This window comes from Acipenser ruthenus, chromosome 53, assembly GCF_902713425.1.
Source record: "Acipenser ruthenus chromosome 53, fAciRut3.2 maternal haplotype, whole genome shotgun sequence".
NCBI lineage: Eukaryota > Metazoa > Chordata > Actinopteri > Acipenseriformes > Acipenseridae > Acipenser > Acipenser ruthenus.
Window position 1 is genome coordinate 3267262 of NC_081241.1, and position 25211 is coordinate 3292472.

Here is a 25211-nt window from a genome sequence, read left to right on the forward strand (position 1 = left end):
ACAGTTTTAACTGAAATAGAAATGAGAAAAAAATAGAACTATACTTGCTTGTATTTTTAAATGTTTATTAAAACTGTAAAGTATAAATATTCAATGTGATATTAACTGTTAAAAAAAGTTTCACAAAAAATGTAATAAAATACTGTAAGTACATTATTCTTCATACAGTGAAATGTGCCCACACACAAGGAAAACAGTCTTTGGACAGAAATTATTGCAGGCTAAAGTGTTTTGTGCTTTTGCATAAAATAAAACTCAGTATTGCGTAGAAAAAAATAAAACTAGTAACATTGTTAAAGTCTAATCAAAACATGTTTTAAATTTTTTGTTTTAGTATTTCTGCAAGTTATGAGGAGGCAAGCAGGTCACCTGATCAGTCAAGCAGACACATTTTGGCTAGTGCCTTCACCAGTGTAACCATGTGTTAGATTCTCAAAGCGAATTACTCCAAATTGTCATTAGAACAGTAACATTACAATTCTAAAACCATTTAAAAAAACAACTTAAGCCTATTTATAAAGTCCCTACACAATTTTGGGTTTGGTATCTTTATTCTGTAAATTGTTCCTTTCTAAACAAAAATGAAAGCTTTTGAGCTTGGAGTAGAAAGATGTAACATGTGTATATGACGTGGGGTGGGGTGATCCCGCGCTATGAGAGTAGGAAGAGAAAGCACTCAACACCGAACGGTTTTGTCCAGCACAACATAGGGATTAGTCACAGGCTTGCTTTGCTTGGGGTGTCCTTTCTCAGGACTGGTGCAGGAGGCAGGATTGGGAGCGTAGATCCCAGAAGGAGGAGATGAACCCCAGTCTCGTCCCTGGGGGTCTGGGATGAAACAATAGTCCCCAACCTGCTTCATAAGAAGAGGCATGGTGGGGAGGTCTGGTTGCGAGAGGCAATCCTTTTCCCCTGCATACCCGCCTGGTTGGATTGAATGACTCTGGATGATGCTGTTTGGAAGTGAGATCGAAGGCTGGTTAGCCTCACAGCTCCCCATCACCTCAGGAACCCTCTCACCCACATCCAGCCCTGAAAGATCTACAGCCTTCCCTGGCAAGTCCAAATCAGGAAGGGGTCCGAGAATATACCCATCCTGGAAAGCCAAATCCCCAATGCACTGAACTTCCGGCTTAAGAGAAAATCCGTTCGGAGGTCCTTGAAACAAATCCATGTCAGGGATGTAGCCAGAAGAATCGGCCTTCCCCTTTTCTGGGTTCAACTCTTCCGATTCTGCTCTGCTTGTTCCTGTCAGTAAAGAAGCGTCAATGTACCCGTTTATCTTGTGAGGAATGCCAGAAAGGCTTCCTGCAATGAGGGACAGGCTCTGGTGAGGTGACTGAGGTTGGGTGGAGACGTATCCCAAGTTAGTTCCTCTGTTTAATTCAGAATCCCGTCCGGATGCTAGGATCACGTCTGGGAGAGAACTGGAGCGTGGACACATGATGTAGGGCCCACTGAAATGAAAAGGCGAGCTCTCTTTTGCGAGAGTATGAGAGTGTTGGTCGTTGAGTGGCCAGTAGGCCAGTGCCTTAACCAGGCCCTTCACTGTAAAGTCCCTCCCTGCAAACTGTTGGTACAGCCCGTCTTCAGTCATCATCTTTTCCTCAGTCCTGTGGGAGACAGACCAGTGCCGGATTATACATCACATATCAGAACTCAACCAATCAGAGTATCTGCCAAACTCCCAGTGCCTCTTATCCCGTGTTCAGATGTCATCCCGTACATAAAACACCACAAAATCAAAACAAACAAAAAAAAAACACATATACTCGGTACCGTTTATAAAATGGATCATCCTACATTACTGCACTCTTTCTTTAAATTTCAATGAACTTCTCTTAAGATTATATTACCAAAATCTCTCCAAACTTTTAAAAATACACGTTTCTCTGGCAGCACATTTCTTTTTACATGACACCACCACCACACAGCACCTGTAGGCTACATGGGACAAAAGTTATGTTTTACAAAAATACAGATTTTTTTTAATTTTAAAGATATTCCCGAGTACAATCCTCATTGTGTGATGTATTATAAGCAAGTCTGTCGTGTCTCCTATTGAGATGTCTCTTAAGAGATGTCATTTCACACAGTTTGAACAGCCAGAAACTGCAGTGACATGACGCCTCCACACAATAGAGACACCCTACACATGATGCATTAACTTATATCACAGATCTCTGCTCACTGCCTCAAACTGGAATCAGGTGCCGTAACAGGCGTCAATTTTAGTGGCTTAGAAACGTTTCAATAGGGTTCCGGGACTTGTGACCTGTGGTTGTATGTGACTTTCTATCGCATTTCAGGTTTTTTTTTGTGAAAATGTAGCTATTGGAGTAACGCAGACAGAAATCGAGAATTATACACCATCACAACCTTATCAACCAATCAGATCACTCCGCTGCCACAGGATATGTCACCATACACAGATTTGGATTTCTGTAGCGTGTGAAATGAAACTAGTTTATGCTAACATTCCATTGTACAAAATAGGTAACTACTTCAGTACACTGATAAAGACACTAGCCAAAACATGTTTGTTTGTCAATTTTAACCTTTTTTTTTTAAAGTCATGAATTGATCAGTTTTCACCCATACAAAACCCACAGTAGTTTATGTATAAGATATTTCATCCACAGCACTCAAAATACTAAAATAACTTTATCAATTCAACTATAGCAAAAGTATTTGGTTTTTCTGTTTTAATCGTTTTTACAGTTATTTTGCCATTTTGTGTATGGTAGAAAAATATATATAAGTAAAACCAGAAAAGTATGGATACTGGAATGCAGGAAAGCTGTCTGAATGAGTTTGATAAACACTGTGCTGTTACGTTTAAAAAGTGATTGATTACCCTCCAGTGGAGGAACCACAGAATTGCATATTTGTGGCTTTGTTTTCAGTATATATTTTATTATTTCACTTCAGTGTCTGTGGGTTAGCATAAAACAGGTACATACAATCTACTTTATCATACTGTTAATGAAGACACCGACCTCATTACATTTTAATATACAGAGCTGGGGTGAAGTTGCTTGGGGATATAGCCACTCAAGGTAGATATATTCACTCAAGAATATATACAGCATTGTGGTCATGACGCAATAAATAAAACAAAAGCCCACAACACATAACATCACTGCATGATACAATGCAAAACAAGCTAGTGTCTGTGTGATATGCACACATGGGATTCATCAGCGCCCCCTATTGCCACAATGTGTTCCCTGCAGCTTGATCTGTGTCAGCACTCTACATTGGCTAGATGAGCCACAGAATGTATGTTTTTATTTTTATTTTTATTATTTAGATTTGTGAACATTGGAATTAGGTGTGGTGTTCTATGTACGGGATGACATCTGTACACAGCACATGATGTGCTGGAGTTTTGGCAAATACTTCACTGTGATTGGTTGATTTCTGATCTCACAATACTGTATGTAAACATGAGTCATCTAATAAATAGCACATTTGTTTCATACTGGTGTATTTCTTGAAACAGAACAGTACATACAAAGTGATTCTAAACAATGCAACGCTTAGTTAACTGTGGTATTTCAAACCCTAACCAAGTTGCTCCATCAGTGTATAACATGCATGTCCGTACCATGAGGCTAGCGGACACTCCAAGATCTGCACCTTGCTGATACAGGGGTTCTCCATACTGTCCTGAGAGAACAGGGGACGACCATGTGCTGCCTGTGGAGAGACAGAGAGGAACACATAGAAACAGAGCATTTTCATATCAGATACACACTTTAAAATAGCGTCGTTTTCATTTAAAAGCTTTCCTTTCCTTTACAAGCTGTGTGGTCCAGTGGTTAAGGAAAAGGGCTTGTAACCAGGTGGTCCCAGATTCAAATCCCACCTCAGCCACTGACTCATTGTGTGACCCTGAGCAAGTCACTTAACCTCCTTGTGCTCCGTCTTTCGGGTGAGACGTAATTGTAAGTGACTCTGCAGCTGATGCATAGTTCACACACTCTAGTCTCTGTAAGTCGCCTTGGATAAAGGCGTCTGCTAAATAAACACATAATAAATGCAAGGTGGTCTCTCATTCCTATGGCTAAAACACTGTGGCAATGAAAAGGTTAATTTCTACTGGACACCAACTGTAATTGAACTTGAGATAATCCTGGAATACAGCTCTGCACCAAGTAGAAATATGTCAAGGTCTCCTTATTAATAGAATCATAGAATAAAGCAGTGTACCAAATAGAAAGACTCTATGTCAAAGAATGTGTTCTGAATCATTGATATGGCCAGAGTTTAAACAATGTGGCATTCAAAGGGCTTGTTTTTACTGGACACCACCGGTAATAGAAGCTCTTAACCAAATACTAAGAAACAAAGGTGTACTGTCTACATACAGAAGAAACTGAAAACCTCACATGAGCTCAAGATGGCAGCCATATAAGATCCTATGTTAAAGCATGTGGTCTGAATTATTGGTATGACAAGAGGTTAAACAATGTGGCAGTGAAAGGTCCAGTAATAGAACTTCAGTTATCAAATGTAATAATACAGTGCATCTTTCCACTGGAAATTGAGAGACAATCAGAGGAAGGCTTACCCCCTGTCTGTCTGCCAGGACTTTGCTGTTTAGAGGGCTGGGAATCGTGTCGTCCCATTTATTCTTCAACCTGAAACACAATGAGACACCATCGCTCAGGATATTGAAGAGTGTTACCAGAGGCTTTCAAATCAATGCCTTACCTCTGATTAGCAACATCATTGCACCCTTTAACAAACGTATTACCCAAAGTGGAACCATTAACCTGTCCCCCTGCAACACTCTCCCCACAAGTTCCCCCCCCCCCCCCCCACACACATTTATTCTATAATTAACTGATGTATTTCTCACAGTGTTGCAGGGGGACAGGTTTGTGCTTATACTTTGGTGTACCAGCTGTACTTAGAGAGAAGATATGTTTCAGAGCTCTATTGAGGTCACAGGGGTGCTGTTAACTGCTAAGCTTAAGTGAACAGTATGTGACGACTGAAGCAGACAGTGATCTACAACATGAATCTAAAGAAGATGAATACAGTGCATAGTTAAAACAGCTGTGGCATTTCAAGCCTGTACCAAATTGCTTGTTCACAAAGACTGATTATCAGGAGCACCACAAACAGCTGATATATTCTGCTGCAGCTAGTAGCAGGAGGGTGTCTGTCTGAATTACAGCACTCTTTATTTTACTGACCGTTTGCCTATCTTGCATCCATACACCAACAAAACAGGAACAGCAATGGAACACAGCAGCACGATCAGATAGGCTGGAACCATGGAATCTGCAGTGCAAGAACAGGGTAGAGTTTTATACAGTGGCCGGTGGGAAGGGAATACCAGCAGATATTTTTCCTGATTGTTTCCAGATCCCAGTAAACAGTATGCTATCCCTGAGATCTTGGATAAATCCCAATCCGGGTCAACATAACTCTGGTGAGGCCGGGCTAAATCCCGCTATTCCCTGGCTAGAACTCCAAAAACAAAACTCAGTAGAGAGGGAATGGGAATGGGAACAGAAAGGAGAACAGAAAAGGGAAAGCAGGGTCAGAAACGTCCAGGTACCAGGAGTTTGAACAATCAGTACCCCTGCTAAATCCGCTCTGAATGGTTCACACTTGAATCAGTCTGACTGTTAGGTCTGTTATTCATGCAGCTATAAGGGAAGGAACAATGTGTTTAGCAGGGATGGCTGAAACTCCTGGTCACTGAAGGATTTAAATAATATTACTGATTGATGGTAGTTCTGAAACCCTGGGTGCAGCAGCAGGGCTAGTGTGAGTTTCTAACCCTGCTCAAACTCATGGCTCCTGATCATTTCAATATTAATAATACTAGACTTCATTGAGGGGAGCTCTGAACCCCAGGACTAGGTGCAGCAGCAGGGCTAGTGTGAGTTTCTGTCAGTGTAAATGTAAACAGGAATGCAGATGAGAAGGTCATCAGTCAGAAAGGGGATGCCTCTGACCTGCCTGTGTCTCCCAGCTGACCTCCTGGCTCCAGTCGCTCCACGGCCCCTTGTAGCACTGCGGACAGTTTTTGGGGATGGTGGTCATCCTCACCTCCGCGGTGTATCTGGTGGAGGGGCGGAGCTTGACCGCTGAGAGGGACAGACTGGACGCCCCCTGCAAGGCCTCTACAACCAGCGCTGTCTGGAACACAGTATAACCATTAGACTGGATTCCAGTATGATTCCCCCAACCCTGATCGAACCACTCAAGAATTTACCAAATCCTTCTGTCTGATCTATTTACTGTGCTTAAAAACAAAATGATTCTGGAGTTCAAGTGAGACTTTGATGTCTCTCAAGTACTTTTATAAAAAGACGTTGTGTCAGGGCTGAAGCATTACCATACCTCTCTGTGCTTTGCAATGCTTCCCTATGCTTTACCGTACCTCTCTGTGCTTTACAATGCTTCCCTATGCTTTACCATACCTCTCTGTGCTTTGCAATGCTTCCCTATGCTTTACCATACCTCTCTGTGCTTTACAATGCTTCCCCATGCTTTACCATACCTCTCTGTGCTTTGCAATGCTTCCCTATGCTTTACCGTACCTCTCTGTGCTTTACAATGCTTCCATATGCTTTACCATACCTCTCTGTGCTTTACAATGCTTCCCTATGCTTTACCATACCTCTCTGTGCTTTGCAATGCTTCCCTATGGTTTACCATACCTCTCTGTGCTTTACAATGCTTCCCTATGCTTTACCATACCTCTCTGTGCTTTACAATGCTTCCCTGTGCTTTAGTTAACACTGTGCTACACTTTGCTGTGCTTTTACTATGGTACCATTTTCTCTATTCCAGTATATATGATCCAAATTGATAGCCTTTGTACCCTTTCATTCATAACCTCCCGCAGAATTCCAAGGTCGGACTACAAGAAATCAGACCAAGCGCACAAACATCCTGCTTTCCGCAAACTGAGAGCTTGTTTTAAAACCATTCAAATGTGTGACGCACAGCAACTTGCTTCCTTGAAGTTAAGGCACAGATTTACATTTGCATGCAAGTTACGCCCACTTTAAACCCTAACACACAACAGCTGGACCCCGAGGCCAGTTCATTACCTCCCAGGGATCCTCGGCTGGCTTATAGCGGATTTCAGTTTTCGTCTGGATGGACGGATAACGCAGAGCCACAGCTTTCCAGCTCAGAACATGATCTTTATTCACCAGCTCAACAGAGACGTTGGTCGGAGGCCAGACCTTAACTGAAAGAGGGAGAGAGACAATACTAGCCATACTCCTTTACACATTGGTACATGCATTAGAATTAGGGCTGTAACAATGCATTGTGTATTGATGAATCAAGACACTTTCCTTGCACAAAATATCATATCCTAATATAGGTCTGTATCACGTGTATCATGATACAAGACCAAAAGCACAGCTTAGCTCATTGTAGTTCACCAGGTGGATGAATTATTATTATTATTATTATTATTATTTATTTCTTAGCAGACATCCATATCCATTATACAGATATCACATTATTTTTACATACAATTACCCATTTATACAATTGTTTTTTTTTACTGGAGCAATCTAGGTAAAGTACCTTCCTCAAGGATACAGCAGAAGTGTCCCCCACCAGGGACTGAACCCACGACCCTCCGGTCAAGAGTCCAGAGCCCTAACCACTACTCCACACTGCTGCCTAATAAGTGTGTTTCCTGAATACATACTCTTCTTAAGAGTAAGTAGCGGGTTTCTGAAAAATATAGCATCATACATCCCCACGTGTTGCTACAACTGTTTAAATAACGTATCTGTAATTTTACTGTTCATTGTTAACATCCTGACAACTTTTTACACTTATAACTTTTAAGCTCTTTTCAAAATGGCTGCTCTAGTGCACTGGGGTTTGAGATCTGACCTCTAAATACCCCAAAAAAACATAATAACAAGTGCTCTGGCTTTTCTGTTCCGTACCACATCATGGATCGTTATTATTGTCTTACCTGACAATGTGGGCAATAATCCTTACGCTACCAGTGCACTAGAGTGGACATTTTGAAGTTATAAGTGTAAAAAGTTGTCAGGATGTTAAAATAAAAATGACTGGTGCATTATTTAAACGTGGGGACGTGTAACGTCATAGTTTTTGGAACCCCACTACTTACTCTTTAAAGTGGAATGAATAACTGTGTTTCCTGAATACATACTTTCCGTAACTCATATCAGTTTTGTCTCTTAACAACCTTGTTAAGCATAATGAAAGCAGCCCATCAGGACCATCACATGTATCGTGATACACATCGGATCGGGCCCTCATATCGTGATGCATATCGTATCGTGACATGAGTGTGTTGTTACACCCCTAACTAGGGTAGCTAATGACCTTTTCAATTAGTTTGTCAGCTACGTATGACCAGAAGTGCAGCATTGTAGTATGGCACTGCGCTGTTTAGGCAATATGTACTGTATCTCTGACGACATATTGGTTATGGATGAGTTATGAATGAACCATCACGGTAACTGCAATGAATATACAGCGAGGCGTGGTGATGCAGGGAGGAGCATGGAGGTGTTAATTACATGATACCCAGCCCTGATTTCTTTTTAATGCCAAACAAAGAGAACTACCATACAAACAATCTGTGAGAACTTGCTGTACTTAGTAATGGTTTATTTGCTTGATAAAGATGGTTGTATGTCAATGCCTTGTTGAAAATGATCCTGATAATCCTGATTAACTTAAACTATGTGTTAACTCCCACTAATTGCAACTTTCTCCCTAGTTCCTAGTTCTTCCTCTCCTTCACACTCTTTTTCCAATGTTTTCTTGGTTCACTTGATTGCTTTTGTTTTCCTTCTCTCCCACAACGGGGGGGTGGATTAAAGTCGTGTATCTGCTATTTCACTGAGACGCGACGGGCAGTTTAAGTATACCAAACCGATGAGGACCATTGAGTACAGTGCAATACTGTGGTCCAGTGGTTAAAGAAAAGGGCTTGTAACCAGGAGGTCCCCGGTTCAAATCCCACCAGCCACTGACTCATTGTGTGACCCTGAGCAAGTCACTTAACCTCCTTGTGCTCTGTCTTTCGGGTGAGACGTAGTTGTAAGTGACTCTGCAGCTGATGCATAGTTCACACACCCTAGTCTCTGTAAGTCGCCTTGGATAAAGGCGTCTGCTAAATAAACAAATAATAATAACAAATAATACTGCCTTCTACTGATGCCCTGTTTATAACAGGTTAAGTACAGTCAACTGGAGAACACGTTTTACATAATCCATCAATCTGTAAAGTGGTGATAAAGACTGTGACCCCACTGATTCCCAGTGAGTAATGTATTAGTGCTGATCTGTCCTGTGCATTCAGACGCCTGATTAGAAGTGCTGGAAGCTCACTGTTATGGCTGGCTATGATCTCCTTGTGCTCTTCTGCTGGTTTCACGCTGATCTGGACCTCAGAGAAATTCGTCGTGGGGAATTTGCACTGAAAGAAGACAACTGGCTCTTCTGGATCGGATCTCACCACTTCTGGACTGCACACCTTCTCTCTGTAAAACACAGTAAATAATGGTGCTCAGAGCCTAGACTTGGAGGGAAGCAGTGTGGCTCTAGAGGTTAGAGATGAGGAGGGGCTGGGAGGGAAACAGTGTGGCTAGTCTACTGGTTAATGACTGGGAGAGAGGGAAGCAGTATGGCTAGTCTAGTGGTTAATGACTGGGAGGGAGGGGAACAGTGTGGCTAGTCTAGTGGTTAATGACTGGGAGAGAGGGAAACAGTGTGGCTAATCTAGGGTTAATGACTGGGAGAGAGGGAAGCAGTGTGGTTAGTCTAGTGGTTAATGACTGGGAGGGAGGGAAACAGTGTGGCTAGTCTAGTGGTTAATGACTGGGAGAGAGGGAAGCAGTATGGCTAGTCTAGTGGTTAATGACTGGGAGTGAATGAAGCAGTGTGGCTAGTCTAGGGGTTAATAACAGGTCTATTCAGATGCTGTTCAATACTCACTCTCCCGAGGGGCCATCGCGGTAGGTAAGGTTGGATTTCAGAGATTCTGCCAGCTCTCTCCTGACCTCCCAGGTGCAGATGACCTCTTGCAGTCCATCGTAATCACACTGTAGGTTTTGAGGGTCTGCATTCTCCGCTGGACAATAAAACAGACAGATTGTTTAGCCTTTTAACCGGTTCATGCCCCATGTTAAATGAAACCCAACCCTACAGTCACTGAAGGTTTGCAAGATTCTGCACAGTATTTAAATGTTTAGACATGTACAGCAGGACTATATGACACACACTGCAATGCATATACAGTACACTAGACTGTGTCTTTTAAAGATGAATCAAAGCAATACAGAGTACTAGGGTGATGCTATTCCTGTGTACAATCTTCATTCACGTGATTTAAAATAAGGTCATATGTGGTGTGTAGAGTGTCTCTTATTGTATAAAACATCATTCTGCACAATTCTCTTATACAATAAGAGACACCCTACACACCATGGACTAACTTATAGTAACAATAAAAGAAACATATACAAATCTATGCCAAACATTATTTCTTGAATCAGACATCAAGAAAGCCTTTTTAAAAATTTTAAAAATTGTATTTGAGTAACTGCAAATACTGAGAACAACTGCAAACATTTCAAAAAAGATGGGACTAACAAAACTAAAGTAAGGTTGAAGCTACTTTAAAATTATTACTGGTTCTCCTTTTTATGTGTTTAAATGCATTCTGAAAGATTTCAAATGCAACTCAACAGACTGCTTCACCCTGGTACCTTTGCTTTAGGTCACCTGGTCTGACAGAAAGCATTGTCTGAAATATCAGCACATTCTGCAAGTTGAAAATACAAAGAACCCCAATATCTTCAACCGAAGAAAACAGGAACCAGCGATCATATTGCGTCAGCTAATAATAGGTGAGAAAACTGATTTTTAAACTTTGGTAAGAAACTACTTTGAGACATCATTGGTAAGACTTGCTTCAAAATGAAATACATGACGTGATTATTTATATTGATATGTGTGCTTCACACATGCAGTGTTAATAGAACACTGTTAAACTGCAATTCTTACCTTGGCCCACCAGGGGGTATAATGTGCATTTACATGTATTAATAAACAGTATTTTTTAAACTTACAAGACAAACTAAAAGGGTTTGCCTTGTGTTTTATTCTATCAAAAGGAAGAAAAAAACAGCAGAGGTGGAACCAGAGTAAGGGCAGCTATGTAAAAGGTCAGATAAATGAATTTACATATCATTACACGCAGCTGAAACACTTACTATATTCACACAATTATTGTTTTGAGATTCAGCTTTTAATACAGAGCTTCCCTAAATCCCTTGTTTGAAGGATAGGGTGTTCATGCTTGTGACAGAGGGGCCGTCTGCCGTGTGGGTGCGTGCAATCACTGCTGAGTGACAGGCAGGAGAGCGAGACAGAGGTTGAAGTTGATACGCCCCCCGCAGGCAAACAGGATTGATTTACTTATCAACAGACTGAACAGCTGACGTGACACTACCAGCAATGGTTGCACACAGACTACATACAACACAGTGTACAAAAACTTTGGTAAGATCTACAATCTCTGAACTAATCTTCTCTGTTCAGTAATAAATAAAAGTTGCTGAAGAGCCTGATCATGGCAGATAAACGTTTAGGGGGGATATGTGACGCGCGGATACGCGATGGATTACTGGATTAGGTGCGTTTATTGTTGGGTTTTTTTAATAGTGTTAATTTAAAAAATGTGTTTACCTTAGAGAACCTGGTAAAGCACAAATTCTAGATGTTTTTTTTTAAATAAAGAATATATATTTTTTTTCATTTCTGCTGAAGATGTTTATTCTGTGTTTCAGACTCACCTCTTGCAGTCTTCCAATCCACGAGGGGGCTCCACTCACTCCACTTTCCATTATCTTGAAGCCTGGCTCTCACTCGTGCCTCATACTCACTCTCCGCTATGAGAAGTGACGTTCCAAACACAAACCGGGTCACGTCTTCTGAAATCAGAACCAGCTCTGAGCTCTGCAGACAAAAACAACAACGTATATAAGGCTGTTCTCCTCTCTTCCATTCTTATTTTATTTTAAAGTGTCCAATTATTTTTCTCTCCAATTTAGACTGACCAATCCCGCTCCTTCACTGCAACACTCCCCAAACAGCTTGGAACTGAAGCCAATCGCCTCTTTCCACACTCTACAGCGAATGTGATCTACCAGCCTCTGGAGGACAAAGGCCAGCCTTGCAGGTGTCAGCTTGAGCTGCTTGGCCCGTAGGGGGCGCTATGAAACAATCCCTGACGGTTTGCCCTCATAACTCCTGGTAGCACCAGAGCCAGTTGAAGCTCCCTATGGAATTCCCAGCAAAGACCAGAAACTTTGGCACCAGAGCCAGTTGAAGCTCCCTATGGAATTCCCAGCAAAGACCAGAAACTTTGGACAGACAGGACCCCACTACACAGCATGCAGCTGTGCCTTTACCAGGGGAGACCTCTGGAACCCTCATAAGGCTGCAATTTAGGATACAGTCTGGGTTTTCTCAGACTATTAAGCAGGCCACTCCTCCACCTCCACTCTTCAAGCCCCAACCCCTCATGGTGCCAGTCTGTGCGTTGCCACGGTACCTGCCAATCCTGGAAGGCCCTCTTGTAGCTGATCTGGTATTGGAGTCGCCCATGGAGACGGTTGCCGGGCGGGTAATCTGTCTGCCAGCTCAAGGTGATGTCACCTTCCTCGCTCAGGTTAGCATGCAGGTCACGCGGAGGTCGTGGTCTGACTAAAAAATAACACATAATAGAATATTTGTGAAGAGAAGAGTTTCCGTTTTAATTGAACTGATACAAAAAGTATCTCAAAGCACTGTACAATACAAAGCAAATACAAATCACAATAAAATACATTTAGATAAGGACTATGAGCACAGCATTTAAAGAATGAACACAAGCATATTTAGACTGAACTAATGCCTTACTCTGTACAGTTACTACTATGTAAATACCAAGGCTAAGGGCTGTTCGGCATGCAAATTTTTGACGGTTAAAATGTGTATGAAACATTCTAGCATTTAAACTATAAACTATTAACAACCCTGTTTATAAGTGAATACGTCGGGTGCCTCTTATTGTATAAGAGATGTAATGGCACGCAGTGTGGGCGAGAGAGCTGGGAAGCTGTGCAAACTGGATCTGTCTGCTCAAACTGTGTGAAGTGACGTCTTATACAATGAGAGACACCCTACGCATGACGTATTAACTTATTATAAATAAGAACATAAGAACATTTACAAACGAATGACACAAATCAAGACTGTACTCAGGAATAGCTTCAAAATAAAAAAATATTTTATTTTTATAAAACATAACTTTTATCACCCCCCTTCCCTAGTTGTGTAATGGTGCAGTCCAGAATGGACCTGCCACTGTCCCTGAATGATGTGTGCAGGCATACAGGCGCTGTGTCGTGGTGAGACTATTATTCAGAACAAAAGTGCAGCAGGAGAAATGTGGGTTTTTAAAATTTTGGTAATATTTTCTTTGGAGAAACTAGTATCAAGCTATTCAAACATTTTACAAAAGGATGGCATCTGTACACAGAATACGATGGAATTTTGGCAACTACTGCACTGTGATTGGCTGATTTCTGACGTGATTTATAATGTGCATTTTAGAATGACTGCATTTCTAAAACCTTCTCAGAGTCTCTGAGTCTTTTTAGAAGCAGCCGTCGTGGTTGGAAAAGAACGTTAGTTAATAAGTCTGGGAAATAAAGACAAGAAAACAGCAACAGAGAATCATATGAAATTCATGTAACTGGATATTAAATCACTATGGATCTAGCAGCAGACTGTATTCCTGAAGTGAATGCATGTTGAGTCAGAGTGTCAGGTATATAAGCATGTTGTCTCACCATTCTCAGACAGATTTACGCTCTTCCTCAGCATTGGAATTGGCACTGCCGGTTCGAAAATGTACCGCTCTTTGATTCCAACTCCAAAATAGGTGCTGTTCTCCAAGCATCTCCAGCCAATCACAGACGCAGAGACGTTTTCAAGTGGGCTGATTTGCTTGCATTCGAAATCAATCCTGCAAGAGAAAAGATGGGATGGGTTAGTCGGAAAAGAAAATGATGAGATACAGCCAAGATATAGTGCAGAACCATTGCATAGCTAATGTGGTGCCTCTGTCTGTCTGTCTGTCTGTCATTGAAGATCATTTAAGGAATAGTTAGCACACTGTGGTCCCATTCTACCAGCCTATGGTAGAAATAAAGTATATGGACCATTGCTATGAATATAGACTAGGGCACTATAGTGCAAACTATAATCTGTCATGTGACGGTGTTTTACGGAATCACAAGACGGTTTAATAAATGTATGTGTGTGTGCGTGTGTATAAGAAGCCTCTCCAATATGCACAGTACCGTGTGTCAATGAAGGTGATGCGGTAGAGCTTCATGGGTCGCAGTCTGTGTGCCTCCACACTCTCTCTCCAGGTACAGACAGTGTAGGACGTGTAGTCATTGTAGCACTGCAGACTGTGTGACAAGAGCCCGTCTGTGGAGACCAAAGAACCATTTAAAACCAGATCCATTAGCACTAGCAACATTGTCACTGCCCACGAAACACAAAGGATATCTTGAAGAGCATTTATCTATGTATGTTTGCTATCATTAGACTTTTTCTTGTCGCTATCAATTATTCAACAGTGTTTGCTTTTTGAGAAGTCTTGGAGGCTGGACCATCTTTATATTAGGAAGCGCCATCTAGTGCATGGCGAGTGTACTGCCTGAAAAATTAAAGAAATCCAAAGTGGCACATCACTAGATGGCGCTGGCTCTTATTTCTAAAAAGGCATTTTAGCTCAGCTAGCCCATGTTACGTATCTATGGAAACTACGAAAAAGCATTTCTGAAGTCAAGCAAAAGCAACCTTAACACAGACTTACAAAAGATAAATAAAAACCAGTAAGAGTAATTGCAATTATAACCGCTCAGCAGGACTGCAAACAGGGGAAATGCAATGTGAAGGTACTTACTGTTTTTTATAATAACTGTTTTGTTTATAGGAATTATCGTAGGTTGAACAGCTCTTTGAGAACTGAGAATAAATGTATAACCCTGTGTATGACAGCTGAAAAAGGTTTTGTGAACTGAAAACCAGAAACAGTCCTTAACAAAACAACAGTCTTTAAATCTGTCATGAAAAACAGAAGTTGTGAAAATGGTCCAATACAATGTCATGCTGATTATATTTAGAGTATTTGTGGGATAAATTCTACTGGTAGATGCCTGCTGTCTTATAACCTTCTGTGCTGTAGTGAGTGTAACAGGGTGGAACCAGAGCTCTTTATAAAACTAGTCAAGTGGAAAGGTGTGAGATTCACCCTACCCTTATCTGGTGAGTTGGCCCCACAGATCACACATAATGTTATCAGGGTGGCAGTGACGCTCTTAATCACAGTCATTTCCCCTCAAACCCAGAAAAGGAGAAGTGGTGCTAAGGCAAGATGAATAGATTCTCTCACTGTCGTCTCTCAAGCTCTCTGTATCGGGCTTCACTCAGTACCTATAAGAGAGAGGGGGAAATGTAATCAGCCATCACCTCCAACTCTCCACAATTCTGATCTAAAGCAAAAAGAAAGTGCTTGCATCAATGTTATTGAGGTGGCACTAGAAGAAACTGAGTCAAGCAGACAAGCACTTCAGCTGGTGCACATCAGTGCCATTTAGAAGAAAATAAGTCAAGTGGACTAAAGTTTTGGCTAGAGCCCTCAGTTTGAGATTGATATCTGAATCTTCTCATATGATGCCTTAGAGGTAGTTTTTCCATAGTAGCATTGCACTCTGCACACAAGCAGAATTATAAAAAGCTGAATTTGATCAAACAATAACACATTATATGATATTATAAGTGCCAAAATGATTTGTATTATTAAGAAAATGTTGCTTATCTTATTTCATAAAACAATGAAGAAAGTTTTCCTCAAACAATAATAAAGCTAAAACGAAGGTCTTACCCGTCGATGATTCAGAGATGACTAAGTGTTACTATGCTTTCATTTTTTGTCATCATGTTTACTTTCTTTAAATCAGCACCACAGTATTTTTCTATAAGAGTAATTACTTTCAAAACACTTTCTGCCTGTTTTAGTCACAGCATTTCACCCCTACCCAAGACCATTTCAAATTGTGCTTAGCATATGGTTTTTCTCTTCTGCTAAAAACTATTTCTAGAGCACTGCGTCCAACTGCTTCCCAATTGTTGTTTTTTTCACCAGCATATAAAATAGATGGCTGTTGTACTGTGAGTGCAGACAACTCTCAGGATCTCATTGGGCCATCGCTTATTCTCAAATAGATAAACTCAGAAACAAATAGGATGGGTAGATAGGTGTGTATACTCTGCTTATATATACATAAACGTATCATAAACACATACAAACAGCATAGATCATAGACACATTAAAGCATATTAAAACCCTTAAGAGCATATGTAAAGTGTGCAAATATATTTGTAAAGATAAACGTTTCAAATAGAAAAAATAAATATTCAGTCATAAGAAACTAGCAACCTTGTTTATGGTATATTTTGCCAAAAATGTAACAACAACAAAAAATACATAGGAGACACAGGTATAGCTTTATATAAAATAATACAGACTCACCTACCAACCATGAGAAATAAAAAATGGAAACCAATAGTTCAACACTTTACAAAAAATAAACACAACATGAATGACCTACAATGTGTAATTAAGAAAAACAATTAGATAATATACAATACAGAAGAATAAAGAAAAATAAATGGATGAATAGACTGGATACCACGATGCCTGAAGGTTTAAATAGAAAGGAATAGCAGATTGATACATCATTAACGATGTAGTGAATAACATCAGAAGCACATTAATAGATTTAAATGGAAATAAATGAGTGTAGGCATCAAAAGCCGAGAAGTACCACCTGTGTTTATTTTCAAACACACTTTATATACATATAGTTGTCGTCAAAAGTTTACATACCCTCTATTTGCAACAATGTTATTTACCAATGTATTAAGTGGTATAAATATAGTTTGAAACACTATACTTGCATGGCAATTATACCTCTTGTGAGTGTGTTGAACACTCATTCATCTTACCATGTGGTAGTTAAAAATCTGGTGAATTAACTGAGTTAAGGCAAAGGGTACCAATATTTAAGGCATGTGAATTAACTGAGTTAACTGAGTTATGGTGAATTAACTGAGTTAAGACAAAGGGTACCCTTTGCCTTCGCCAGATTTTTAACTACCACTTGGTAAGATGAATAGAGAGAGAGAGCGAGAGCGAGAGCGAGAGAGAGCGAGAGAGAGAGAGAGAGAGACAGAGAGAGAGAGAGAGCAGAGAGAGAGAGAGAGAGAGAGAGAGAGAGAGAGAGAGAGAGAGAGAGAGAGAGAGAGACTGTGCTTATTAATGTCAGTTTAACATGGTGTTTGTGTTTTTTTTATAAACTTACATTTTTTTCAGTCCTGTCAACGCCTTCACTTTGGCTCCTAGTTGCCCTATAGGAAGTTGTTGAGGGGATCAGACTCTGTCATTAACATTTAAAGGGGTGTTTCAGCAATAGAGCAACCAAGGAGCAACTTGAAGAAATTGAGGGACTGAAAAATTTAAAGAATGGAAGTGTCTAATAAAAGCCAAAAACACCATGCTAAACAGACAACAATATGCAGAGCCTTGCCACTCAAAAAAAGAAGAAAAAACAAATGTATATCTACCAATCCTATTTTTATTTTTACAACAGTCATCTATTTTCATATGCTGGTGAAAAAAACTACCAAAGAATCAGGAAGCAGTTGGACGCAATTCTCAGAAATGTTTATTAGCAGGAAAGGAAAATCCTCCCCTAAGCACAATTTGAAATGCTGCTGGGGTTGGAGAAACGCTGTGACTAAAGAAACCACTGAGGCTTCAAACCCACTTCATCATTGTTTAGTGTTTTATCAGCACCAGTAGCATTATCACCGATCCCCCTTAAATGACTGCTAATCAAGACCTTCAATCCATTCTTTCCTCTTATTAGCACATGCAACATTATCACCGATCCCCTTTAAACATAAGAACATAAGAACATAAGAAACTTTACAAATGAGAGGAGGCCATTCAGCCCATCTTGCTCGTTTGGTTGTTATTAGATGATTGAATCTCATCAGGCAGCTTCTTTAAGGATCCCAGGGTGTCAGCTTCAACAACATTACAGACTGCTAACCAAGGCTTTAGAATCCACACTAGCAACATATCGCTGGTCCTCCTATAAATTACTCTCCTTATTATATTTAATCCCTATGTCATTACTGCTTAATTCTCAACGTATCCCATTGTACCCATTAATGTTTATTATTACAGAATCATTACATAACTCACACTGTAGTTAATGTGTAACGACTTAGTAATTACTATGTAATAACATGCACTTAGCATTTACACTCCCCTTCTATAGATTTCTATATACATAGGCCAATACATGGTTCAGAATATATTATCCCATATTAATAGATGTCTCGAGTTGGTTTTCTGTCATAAGAGCTGGCGGTATGTTTAAAAATATAACACTGCAATACAGACACCACAGGACACAGCACAGGCAACGTGATGCGCTTCTTATAAACACTGCAGGGTGTTCTGGGACACTTTAACAGTCCAAAGCCAGACTAGCGATGATAATAATTTGGACCCGTATGTCATCTTATATATTCCATGTTTCCTAAACTAGACAAATCCTATACCTTGTTTCTCCATCTAAATGCAGATAGAGGTTTTTCTCAGCAAGTGTTTCTGATGTAAAAGACCTTCTGAATCTCACCTCAAAGTTTGTAACATCCAGATCGTCTGCCATGGCTAAGAATACAGAACTGACTGTTGCACTATACATGTCAAAATGTACTGTGTGACATAAAGAAATGTTTTCATGAAAAAAAGAAAGACAGTATCTAAATCTGTAACTTCGGCTATGGAACGACCCAAATGCTAAGCTAGGGGTTCCCAAACTCGGGCTCAGGGACCCTTGGGGGCCGCGGGATGGTTTCAAGGGGCCGCAGCACATACACACATTCTCTCCCACATGACCCTGACGAAGCAGGGCTCCCCAGACCGGGGATCAGTTCATTTACACGAGCGCTGCTGTGAGGTGCTTGGGGTTATTTCAAATGTAACATTGACATCAGCTAGTGCCTGCGCTGACAGTATGTACCATTAGACAACAGGAGGGAGTGATTGCAAGGAGATCACAATAGGCAATTATATTAATGCACTTTATAATTATAACTTCATTTTTTAAATTAAATTAAATTAAATTAAATTAAATAAATGCAGGATTTCTGCTAATGTTTCAGTTGAAGTTATTGATATATTTGCTTCTTCCCAAGCAGTTTATGTTGCATTTGCAGTCAGACAGTGTACAGCTGAGCACAGTAATTATGCAGCAGTTTCTCAAACGTCCCAGAAATGACGCTGAACACAATGAAAGCAGCAGCACTTCTAATGGTACAAACTAATAGCCTCCCTCACTAAAGAGATCCCAATCTAAATGAACAGCCTCTCTCACTAAAGAGATCCCAATCTAAATGAACAGCCTCTCTCACTAAAGAGATCCCAATCTAAATGAACAGCCTCTCTCACTAAAGAGATCCCAATCTAAATGAACAGCCTCTCTCACTAAAGAGATCCCAATCTAAATGAACAGCCTCTCTCACTAAAGAGATCCCAATCTAAATTATTATTATTATTATTATTTATTTCTTAGCAGACGCCCTTATCCAGGGCAACTTACAATTGTTACAAGATATCACAATATTTTTACATACAATTACCCATTTATACAGTTGGGTTTTTACTGGAGCAATCTAGGTAAAGTACCTTGCTCAAGGGTACAGCAGCAGTGTCCTCCACTGGGGATTGAACCCACAACCCTTCGCTCAAGAGTCCAGAGCCCTAACCACTACTCCACAATGAACAGCCTCTCTCACTAAAGAGATCCCAATCTAAATGAGCAGGGTTAGGGTTAGGGTTAACGGCATAAGTCACATTGGACCCTGTTAGCAGCAACTACACATATAATTCCACTGAGAGTGTAGATCTCACACTGAGATTGTCAATGACAAAGCATTCGAAATGTTTAACCACAAATAGAATCTACATAAACAGATTAAACACTCTTTGTATGACAGACCCCCTGACACAGCAACAGGTGCAAGAGAAATACACTCTCAAGTTGATTAGAAGTAGCCACTGGACACTAAGAAACATATGCTGTAGATCACACACAAGTAATCAACCAACCACTGTTAAGCATGTGTCTATAGATGCCAGCCTGTGCATAGTTCTACACTGTAATATTGTTAACAGACGTACCTGAGTATAACTTCGCCTCTGTGCTTAATTAGAAGTGAATATGTTGTTTATATTGTAACAGAAATCATTGTGCACAATTTGAGCAGTCCGCTTCTCTTCGCAGTCCCCTCACACAAACTGCGAAATGAGATGTCATCTCTTGTAACAATAAGATCGCACACATTTCAACAGCCCTTATCAGCGCATCACAGCTGTGTGTGTTATCTGTGTTATTATTTGTATATTTAGCAGACGCCTTTATCCAAGGCGACTCACAGAGACTAGGGTGTGTGAACTATGCATCAGCTGCAGAGTCACTTACAATTACATCTCACCCGAAAGACGGAGCACAAGGAGGTTAAGTGACTTGCTAAGGATCACACAGTGAGTCAGTGGTTGAGGAGGGATTTGAACCAGGGACCTCCTGGTTACAAGCCCTTTTCTTTAACCACTGGACCACACTGCCTGCCTGACTTCATCTTTTTCACTGCTGCAATGTAAACTGTGACAGGGAGAAAACCCCTGTCATGTAGATAGCGTTTATTTCTGCGGTGCATTTGATGTTAATAACGTATTTATTTTGTACCAGTACTTGTTTTCATTCACTTCTATATTCTACATTCTAAATGTGCAAAATTATTATTCCACCAGCTACATCAATAGCAGTATTTTCTGTGTTATTTAAATGCGTTTACTTTATGACTGTGTAATATTTTGGGTTAAACCCAGGAACTTGTTCGTTTTTAGCCTTGAAATAACTATTTGTTTCCCATGTGAGAATGTGGATAGAATGGAGAAAATCGTGAGCCCTGATTGGTTGTCCAGTTAATTATTCAGTTTAGTTTAACTTATGGAGGTGTATAGAAGACTGCACCTGGCCTGTGTGGGGCTTAGGAAGGAGAGCCAGTGGATTGCTGCCAAAAGTGTGACTGCATAGTGTTATTATTTGTTAAATAAAAGTGCTTAGTAGCAACACTACTTCAGCAGCTGCCTGATTGCCTGTGTCTAACCCTCACAAAGCTTTCTTTAGCTTTTCGTGTGCAGAAACCAGCCACGGTAGTTTAAGCATGTATTTTTGAGGTTTTTGTTTAACCTTCTTGTTTTATAGATTGTAAATAAATGTGTGCTTGCAGTTGGTGTGTAGTCTGCTGTGCTGTGAAGGGCAGCGCAGGAATCTCCCCTCTCATTACCATGAGTCTCCACTGCTGCTACCACTGCTTACAGTCCAGTCGTGATGTTTAAACAACACAGATAGGACCAACCTTGGCATTTTTTATGCCCCTTATAAAAGTTCCCCAAGGCAAAAGCCCAGCGAAGTGCAATGAAGCACAGAGAGGTAAGGTAAAGTGTATTAAAAAACAAACCATGCTAAACTAACCCTTATAAAAGTTCCCTGCAGTAAAAGCACGACAAAGTGTAATAAGTCACAGTGAAAGTATGGATTATGAAGCTTAGTATGCAGAAGGGTCATCACTGGAACAATATACCTGGGAACCATCTGCACTTGAAGAAAGCAAGGACATTCAACACAGTGTAGAGAACAGAGAATTCAGTGCTGTACAGGGTTCTGAGAGCCAGTTCAATACAGTCTAATATAGAGATCTCAGCACTGTACGGGAGACCGGGGTTGGTTGTCACACTTTTTAATCTTTATTATTTTCCTCAGTCTGGTGACATTCTGTGAGGTTCTGTTCCTTGTTATATTGAAGAATAACTCTTCACGTACAAATTGATTTTTTTTTTTTATTACAGCATAACTTTATTCCAAATATGATCTATAGACAGTTGAAAATGCACCTGTCATCTGTGACAACCTGCCCCATACTGGGGTTGGGCGTCTCAAAGTATGTTCTTGGTTTTACAGTAGACACTAATGCAACATTTTTAGTTTTTTTTAAAATAACATAAAGTTTCTACTGTGTACAATGAAAGAAAAAGTTGTATTTTTACTTTTTATGTGAACATACAAAATATAGACCTATATATATTTGAAATGTTGACCCATGCTACAAAATAATACCACAGCTTCCACAGAACTGGAGGACAAACAGTAAATAACTTAAATAAGCATTATATGGTGACATATCCCACATGTTGGTGTAAAAAAAGTAGAAAGAAAAAATATAAGACTTCTTCCTATAGGATTTACATGTGACAACCAACCCCAAAAACTATGTGACAACCTGCCCCAACCTGACTTTACGTGACAATTTAATTCTCTCAGTACTACTGGGAGAACCTACTGGTTTTGTTTTTACACCAAAAGATAGCCAGTATCTGGTTCTATTAACATGGCCATCAGTTCAAACAAACTCCAATACTACTAAGAGTTATAACATAAATAACAAGGTATACATTTTTTACTTTGGGTATGAAAAAAAAATGAAATATGTGCTAACCTTTATATTAGATGGAATTTACCCCAAATTACAAGATGGTTGAGTTCCAGACAATAGAACACACATTTCAGTGTTCGTATCACCTGCCATCTAGTTTCATAGTTATGAGCACTGTGATAACCAACCCATGTGACAACCAACCCCGGCCTCCTCTACTGTGGATCTGAGATCCAGTTAATTCAATAAGTCTAGTATAGAGAACTCAGTGCTGTACTGGGGATCTGAGAGCCAGCTAATTCAATACAGTCTAGTGTAGAGAACTCAGTGCTGTACTGGGGATCTGAGAGCCAGCTAATTCAATACAGTCTAGTATAGAGAACGCTGTACTGTGGATCTGAGAGCCAGCTAATTCAATACAGTCTAGTACAGAGAACTCAGTGCTGTACTGTGGATCCGAGAGCCAGCTAATTCAATACAGTCTAGTCTACAGAACGCTGTACTGTGGATCTGAGAGCTAGTTAATTCAATACAGTCTAATACAGAGAACGCTGTACTGTGGATCTGAGAGCCAGCTAATTCAATACAGTCTAGTATAGAGAACGCTGTACTGTGGATCTGAGAGCCAGCTAATTCAATACAGTCTAGTACAGAGAACTCAGTGCTGTACTGTGGATCCGAGAGCCAGCTAATTCAATACAGTCTAGTCTACAGAACGCTGTACTGTGGATCTGAGAGCTAGTTAATTCAATACAGTCTAATACAGAGAACGCTGTACTGTGGATCTGAGAGCCAGCTAATTCAATACAGTCTAGCATAGAGAACGCTGTACTGTGGATCTGAGAGCCAGCTAATTCAATACAGTCTAGTACAAAGAACTCAGTGCTGTACTGTGGATCCGAGAGCCAGCTAATTCAATACAGTCTAGTCTACAGAACGCTGTACTGTGGATCCGAGAGCCAGTTAATTCAATACAGTCTAGTATAGAGAACGCTGTACTGTGGATCCGAGAGCCAGCTAATTCAATACAGTCTAGTATAGAGAACTCAGTGCTGTGGATCTGAGAGCCAGCTAATTCAATACAGTCTAGTATAGAGAACTCTGTCCTGGGGATCTGAGAGCCAGCTAATTCAATACAGTCTAATATAGAGAACTCAGTGCTGTGGATCTGAGAGCCAGCTAATTCCATACAGTCTAGTACAGAGAACTCGGCACTGTACTGTGGATCCGAGAGCCAGCTAATTCAATACAGTCTAGTATAGAGAACTCTGTCCTGGGGAACTGAGAGACAGCTAATTCAATACAGTCTAGTATAGAGAACTCTGTCCTGGGGAACTGAGAGACAGCTAATTCAATACAGTCTAGTATAGAGAACTCTGTCCTGGGGAACTGAGAGACAGCTAATTCAATACAGTCTAGTACAGAGAACTCAGTGCTGTGGATCTGAGAACCAGCTAATTCAATACAGTCAAGTACAGAGAACTCGGTACTAAATATGTAATATCAATCTATTAAAGAAAACCCGTAACTGGTGGATCTTTCTTAACTTGTATCCCCTAAATTAAAAAATAAATAAATAAATAAATAAAACATACAGTATAATGTATTTCAGACAGTAGAATTCTATTGATGGCTACATATATACTGTACAATGGTATATACTGTCACGATACTTACAGTAACGTGCTTAACATATTTTTTTCTATCAATCTAACTTAATTATTTTTGGAGATACAAAGTAAAGTTTTCTTACCCTGTGTTGAAATGAGACTGCGTGTTAAGAAAGCAGAAGTGTGCTCGCTGATCTGTGTAGTGCAGACCAGTCACGTATCGCCGGGTACATTTCAGATACACGCTTCCTCTTGTACGTCGACAGTTCCAGTTAGGGGGCTTTTGAAGGAGTGGTTTCTAAGAAATCAGTTGCTCCCTTACTCACGCCTCTGGAAGACAGTAGGAAACGCACGTTAACTGAGGTTTACTGTACAGTGAGTGCAGCGTTAGGTTTCTGAGAGGGAGAGTCGATATAATGAAGCTTTCTTTTTTGCAACTTCCCGAATTAATCAAACGCAAACAGAAAAAAACAGCTTTTGGTATAGATTAATAAGCCCAGAACGACTAGGGCGGGGTATTTGTGTACATGTCTATAGGCTACCGTATGTCCTATTATCCCACCCCTTCACTAATTATTGGTTTACTTTAGATAATCGTCCCGTACTGCCTGAAGTGCGTACAAATGCCTACTAGCTTACGTGTTCTGCAGTTACTGTAATTGTACGTCTTACAACATCTGGAAAGGACAAACAAGCTATCTGTGTGGTTATTAAGTGAGCAAAATGTAGAAAGTAAATATACTGTCTAATAAAAAAGCAACGCCAATACTTCTGACCGCTTTAAACAACACTTCAGAACATCGTGGTTTCCCTCTTTTGTATTCTGCATTTATTTATTTTTTTTCTTACTGTGCTTTACCACAGTTTACTTGCCTTTACCTGGGATACTGCTGTAAACTTTTTGAAGGGACTTGTTCATTATTG

General features: G+C 40.3%; 1 protein-coding gene across 1 annotated transcript; it reads right to left on the bottom strand.

The window, feature by feature from the left end:
* Positions 1-151: 151 nt before the first annotated feature.
* Positions 152-24752, bottom strand: LOC117965687 (cytokine receptor common subunit beta-like). The gene is made up of 14 exons (XM_034910683.2): positions 24431-24752; positions 15361-15537; positions 14394-14526; positions 13881-14056; positions 12599-12750; positions 11838-12000; positions 9976-10111; positions 9370-9521; positions 7083-7225; positions 5979-6162; positions 5208-5295; positions 4577-4646; positions 3611-3702; positions 152-1613 (listed from the first exon to the last, which is right to left on the bottom strand). The coding sequence occupies exons 2-14, from the start codon at positions 15434-15436 to the stop codon at positions 677-679; spliced, it is 2502 nt and encodes an 833-aa protein (XP_034766574.2). The 5' UTR covers positions 15437-15537; positions 24431-24752; the 3' UTR covers positions 152-676.
* Positions 24753-25211: the final 459 nt, after the last annotated feature.

Excerpts from the sequence above, each read along its gene's own strand:
- LOC117965687 (XM_034910683.2), bottom strand. The coding sequence starts at position 15,436 with ATGACTGTGATTAAGAGCGTCACTGCCACCCTGATAACATTATGTGTG. Across the intron at positions 12,751-13,880 it reads CGTAAATCTGTCTGAGAATG|TCAGACCACGACCTCCGCGT; the intron begins GTGAGACAACAT and ends GTTATTTTTTAG. Across the intron at positions 12,001-12,598 it reads GGGCCTTCCAGGATTGGCAG|AGCTCAGAGCTGGTTCTGAT; the intron begins GTACCGTGGCAA and ends TTTTGTCTGCAG.